We start from the raw sequence: 6000 nt of genomic DNA, 5'->3' as shown, positions 1-6000 counted from the left end.
CCGGAGACGAGGCAGCGGGAGAGGGAGGATGACTCACGGGTGAGGGGTACCCTGGGCCGGAGCGATGTGGCGCGCACGTCGGCGAGCGCGGGGGGAGCGGCCGGGCGCGCGGGGCTGGGACCCGGGGAGGGGGCGGGTGGGTGCCCGTGGGCGGAGCGGCTCCGGGGCTGGGTGCTGGCGGCTGTGTCTGCGAGAGCCGCGGCATCACCGGGCGGGAGCCGCGGAGACTCCGCCTCACCGCCACCCCACCTCGCCCTCGCCAGCCCCGGAGCATCCTCGGTGGCCAAGCGGCCCCGGCCCCGCCCCCGGCCCGCGAGCCCGCGCCGCCCGCCCGCCCGCCCCCGCCGGCCGAGGCTAGGCTGCGGGAGGCTGCTGGGCCGCCCGAGCCTCGCCGGGGCCGCCAAAACAAAGGCAGCATCGCATCCGGGGCTGGGTGGAGGCGAAGCACCATGCGAGCCCGGGCTGGCGCTCTCCCCGGCTCCCCCGCCGCCGCCGCCGCCGCCGCCGCCGCTGCCGCCTCCGGGAGGGCTGCGCTGTGACGGGAAGCGGGGGCGCAGCTGCCGGGCGTGGACCCGAGAGGTGAGCCCGAGCCCGAGGGCCAGCGAGGGGCTGGCAGGCCACGAAGATGTCTTCGGCCGTGGGGCCTCGCGGTCCTCGCCCACCCACGGTGCCTCCCCCCATGCCCGAGCTGCCCGACCTGAGCCACCTGACCGAGGAGGAGAGGAGCATCATCATGGCAGTGATGGACCGGCAGAAGGAGGAGGAGGAAAAAGAAGAAGCCATGCTCAAGTAAGCCCGCCCCGGCCGGCCGTGCCTCCATCCTCCGTCGGTCCATTCCCAGCTCGCTCGCCCCATCCTCCGGGCTGAGCGTGGGGGAGGGGCGGGCCGGGGTGCGGGGTGCGGGCGGAGACTCCCGCCCGGGGGCCGGGGCGCGGGGCTGGGACCGGAGGAGGGTCAGGGGCCAGGTGGAAGGAGGGGATGCCGCCGAGCCGAGCCCTGAGCCGAGGAGCGTGGAGAGGATGGCTGGAGACTGAGGCTCACGGGAGACTGGGTGCACGGGGTCCCCGGGGGTGGGATATGCAGAGGCTGAGGAGAGCCGGTTCCACCCAAGTGGAAGGCAGGGCCCTGGAGTGGGAGCAGGTGAGGGGCAGGGGCTGGGCGGAAGGAAGGGGAGGTGGGATGGAGAGCCCTGAGAACGCTCCTCTTCTTCCCTTGGAGTTGTTGAGCAGGTTGGGGTTACCCCCGCGAAGGGTGCCAGTATCCACCTAAGAAAAAAGCTTATTTGGACTGTTGGTTTTGCTACTCATTCATCTCCTAGATCAAGATTGGTTCTTTTGGGGGGCAGCTGCCCTCTTTGGTAACCTGCCTCCCTGGCTTCTCTTTAACCTCTGATTCACAGTCTTCCGCACAGAATACCTGTGTGAAGACACAGTTTCTTCCCCACACATGATGCCGTGGGCCGCGTAAAGTTTTTAATAATGGGAGAAGCTGATGGGGACTCTGGCCTGAATCAAATAGAGGTTCCTTTTTACTGGCTTCTGGGGCTTGTTCAGTTCCTGGGGGTAGCGGTCCCATAGGGAGCTGAATATTTGCACACATCCCCCCTTCTTTAAAGCCCATCAGCCCTTCAGGGAAGCTCTGTGCAGGACCCCATCTTCCTGGGTCTGGGAGGGGATGGGGCCAACTGCTGATGGTACAGGTATGTGTGACCCTCCTCGTGCTGCTGCTTATCTGAGTGTGAGGCAAAACCCGCTTACAAAGTGCTGGCATCCAGCACCTCCTTCCCATCACCCTAGGGTGGACCGGGAGGGGACTTCAGCCCCGCCTTCCCTTGAGAGATCTCCCTGTAGTCCGGAAAGTTTTTATCCTGGGGGTGAGGGAATTGAGAGACCCCAATTTGGGACTGATTCCTGGGGATGCCCCCCACCTCCATTCAAGCCAGAAGGTGTATCTGGGGGCAGAAGATCAGTGTGAAGGGCCAGAGGGAACCTGTTGCATCTGGAGTCAGCTGAGCTCAAAGAAGGGACAGCCAAGGTGTGGCCCCCTGCCCAGAGCACACCCCGCCCCCTAGGAGCGCCTCCTGGAGAGAAGATGCTGCCAAGGAAGGGAAGGTTTCTTCCGCTTCCCCTCCGCGCAGCAGAGCTGCTCAGGAGAGGGGTGGAGGGAGGCTGCATCCCCAGACTGCTGGGTTTCCCCCAGTGCAGCTGCCACCCAGATGGGAGCCGGGTGTATTGAGGGAGAGATGTGGGGGCCAGGTCACAGCACAAGCATAGAGATCTAGTCATCCCTGCTCTTTTATCGTAGACTCCGACAGGGGCTGGGGACTTAGAAGCCCAGAGCTGGTCTGGTTCTATAGAAAGCAGCAGGTTTCTGAATTCTCTGCTCCTTCTTGTCCAAAAAAACCAAGACTCTCAGCCCGCCGACTGGAGGGCGCAGAGAGCCCTGGCGAACCTGCTGCCCAGCCCTGGCAGAGCAGTGTCCCTGGCGCGGCAGTCTTCCTCTCTTCTGAGCCTGGAAGTTATGGCTGGTGTCTGCTGGTGCTGCAGTCTGTCTGTCTGGTTGTCAGTCCGTCTGTCCGCACGGGTTCCAGCCCCTGCTGCCTGTCCGGGACACCTCTTCGGCTGGCCGGGATGCACAGGTTGGCTCCCTTTCCTTGTGGTGTTGGCTGCAGACAGCAGGTGGACGGGGCCTCCAGCAGCCTGTGGAAAACACGGGCTGCTGCCTGACAGGGTCCAACCTAGAAGGGAAGGCACAGTGCACGCCGGGGCCATCACACCTCTCCGTTGTCTGTCTCAGGGCTCGTGGGGAGGGAGGGCTTTTCAGCGAGGAGGGTGAGTTCTAGGACAGAATCCCAGACCTGTTAGCTGCCTCAGGACAGCAGCGATTGGATGGTATGGGCTTAGATGGATCAAAAAAAAAAAAAAAAAAAAAAAGGAAAGGAAAGAAAACACTGTCCAACTGCTCCCATCTACCATCTAAGACCTCCTTCCCACTGCTGTTCCTGCGACTGCCCTCCCCGGCCTGTGAATGGGGTTCCTTTATTGCAGGCATTCACAGAATATCGCAGTGGGTGATGCTCTCACACAACAGGCCTCCATCATCCCAGGCCTGTGCCCCTAACTTTCTCAACCTGCCTCCTCTGCTAATGTCTTGGCCTGTGTGCAGTGGCAGATTGGTGATGTTTTGGTATCCCAGTTTGCTACCATGTTGGCGTGTCATGTTGTCCTCAGTGAGTGGAACAGAGCTGGACTTTTTTTTTTTTTTTTTTTTTTCCGTTTTATGTCTTATAAACTAAAAGATCGTTGGGGTTACTCAGGAGACATTTATACCTGGGATCTTAATGACACCTAGTCATAGGGCATAGGTTGTGGCCTCTTCTACACTTTGCATAAAAATAGATTGGAAAACAGGAGGCTTTTCACAGGCTGTGGACTATCTGTTTAACCAGAGATAACTTTTTGTGGTAAAGTGTGGTCCATCCTATCACATATCTGAGAAATGACTTTCCCAACAGGCCCTGCAAAGCTGAAGTTCTGGTAACAGGGCACTTAGACTTCAAATTCACTGTTGTCATTATTGCAGAATTATCACCTTGCGCTACCCATTGTGTATGCCCTCTCTCTGTTCACAATGTAGAAAACAGAGAGCAGAGAGAAAATTGATGGGTGAATACGCCAAAGAAACATTATAAAATATCAGTGAAAATGTATTTGTACAGTTTCATCAGCCTTGAGCATATATTTCTCCTTGAATTTGGTCTTGAGCGTGTCTTTAAATATGTATCAATGGAAAAGAATAATGAAGTTACTTTCACCCCAAGATTTCAGGAAAAAAATACTTGAAATTGTAAGTACTTTCTCATAAAAGCAATTCATTTTGTTGGCAAAGTGCATTAATTTTAAATGCCATTGCTGTCTAAGTAGAAATAGTTGAGTCCTGCAAATAATTTCTAATGGTCGATTTAATTACGTTACAAATAAAAAGTTTTTCTTAAATCTCAGTAGGGTTTGGAGGGGTGTGTGCAGGTGTGTGTGGGTGTGCGTGTGCATTCTGGAAGTTTTTTGAAACCTAACTTCCTCAATGAATACTCCTTCAAGTAACTGTCACCAGACACCATAAGCCGATATATTACATGGGTTGCAAACTGCATTATCCGGGACCTAAATCAGAGAAGATTTCATTAGATCGACAATCTTATTTCTTTTTCTTATAAAAGCTTCATAGAGAAGAGAGTTACAGAATAGTAAGAGAAGAGAAAAAAAAAATAGAAGTAGAGAGTGAAAGAGATGGCTTGAAGATGGGAATTGAGCACCATATTGGAATATTTAATAAAAGTACTAACATTTATTGAGCATTTACCTCATGCTGGCTGTTATTCTAAGTGGTTATTGAATCAAATGCCAAAGAGTTGAACTCTGTTCACATTCAATATATGTGTACTTGGGTGCTCACAATAGCTTGTGCAGAAGGTAAGTCAGGTCATATAATCTGCAAATCCTCACCCTACACCCAGAGAGTCCTCGTAATTCCTTAAGCTGAATCATATAACGTGGCCCAGCCGGGATTCAAGCTCAGATCTTTTCCTCTAAGTCCAAGTACTTTCACACAAGCTACGCTGTCCTTCCACCCACCAAAGGCATGTATTTCCTCTACCTTCTCCTTAAATTAATGCCTGTTCCTTCCTCAGTTTCAGGAAAGTGGTTAGGCTGACTCAGAAGAGCAGATGCCGGTGATGGGAGGGTCTGGAGCTCCACCCACACTCTTCACAGACTTTTACAGTGGGCTGAGGGCAAGGGAATTATCTCTAGTTCGAAGATCATAAAGACCATAATGGAAAGACCATTAACTTTGTGTCAAGGCATTTGGGGGTTCTGGTTTAAGTGCCACCCTTTAAATTGCAGAGATGTGGGCAAGAAAATTAAATCGGAATTCTGTGAGGTTTTATTTTTCATACAAATCCTACAATTCATGGTGTGGATTGATTTATAAAGAATATTGACTCTGGCGGCGGGATGGTAGAGCTCAGTGGTAGAGCTAAGCATGCACGAGGTCCTGGGTTCAACCCCCAGCACCTCCATTAAAAAAATAAAATTTAATTTAAAAAATAAAATAAAAATAAACACACATATATATATATATATATATATATAAAGAGTATTGACTCTGGACTTCCCTTCTCTTAACAGGGAACCCAGCCTCCACTAACTTTTCAAACATGTGTAATTTCTGCTTCCTTTGTGGGAGGAGAAAGAAAGTGGAAGGGCTCGGTCCCGTCTCCCTTCAGCTTTTCTCTCTCCTTTTCCTCCCACCAACCAATTATAACATTGCAACCCAAAAATGTATCCATAAGGCTCAATTTGAGAGACCACAACTAGCAACTGGGAGAATGGAGAGGTAGCCAGGGACCACTGGGATGGAGTGAGGATAGAGTCCCCAGGAGTGCAGGCATCGTGAGGTCATTGAGGTTCACAAGGAGTTTTATTACCTTCCACCCCCAAATATTCTCTCGTGCAGCTGAGGCCGGGATGGATAAGAAGGGAAAGAGAAAAGGCAAATAGTAATTTGAGAAAGCCGCTATAACATGAACAGGCCGTGTTAAGTAGAAAGAAAAGTCTAGGAGAGAAAATGGACCCTTTCCCCAGAGCCTAGCCTCCTTCACAGCACTGATGGGCGGGGTTACATTTAGGGAAGGTTATCCCCGAATACTTCAGTTTTCTGCTTTCAATCAAAACCTATTTTAGCAAATGTGCATACCCAGAACTCAATTCCCAGATGCTCAAGGAGGAAATTCAGAAACTGGGAAGCCTTAAAAAAGAAAAAAAGGAAAGATGTGAGGTGTTACCCAAGAGGATGGAAGGCAAGAAATATAACATTCAGTTCACAGCTCTGCCAGGCTGTCTTGATGCTGTTTTAACTCCGTGTATTCCTTCTTGACCAGAAGGGAGGGGACACCCTTTGTTGCAGTAAGCAGATCACCAAATTGGAAGTAGAATATGGAAA

General features: G+C 52.5%; 1 protein-coding gene across 1 annotated transcript in view; it reads left to right on the top strand.

Moving 5' to 3' along the window:
- Positions 1 to 358: 358 nt before the first annotated feature.
- RIMS1 (regulating synaptic membrane exocytosis 1) overlaps positions 359 to 6000 on the top strand; it is a 448078-nt gene continuing 442436 nt past the window's right edge. Inside the window, 1 exon segment of the mRNA XM_032484440.1 lies at positions 359 to 789. Within this exon segment, the coding sequence (XP_032340331.1) occupies positions 626 to 789 (164 nt within the window). The 5' untranslated portion in view covers positions 359 to 625.

The sequence above is a fragment of the Camelus ferus genome, chromosome 8 (assembly GCF_009834535.1).
Source record: "Camelus ferus isolate YT-003-E chromosome 8, BCGSAC_Cfer_1.0, whole genome shotgun sequence".
Taxonomy (NCBI): Eukaryota; Metazoa; Chordata; class Mammalia; order Artiodactyla; family Camelidae; genus Camelus; species Camelus ferus.
This window is presented reverse-complemented; position numbering and strand designations above follow the sequence as displayed.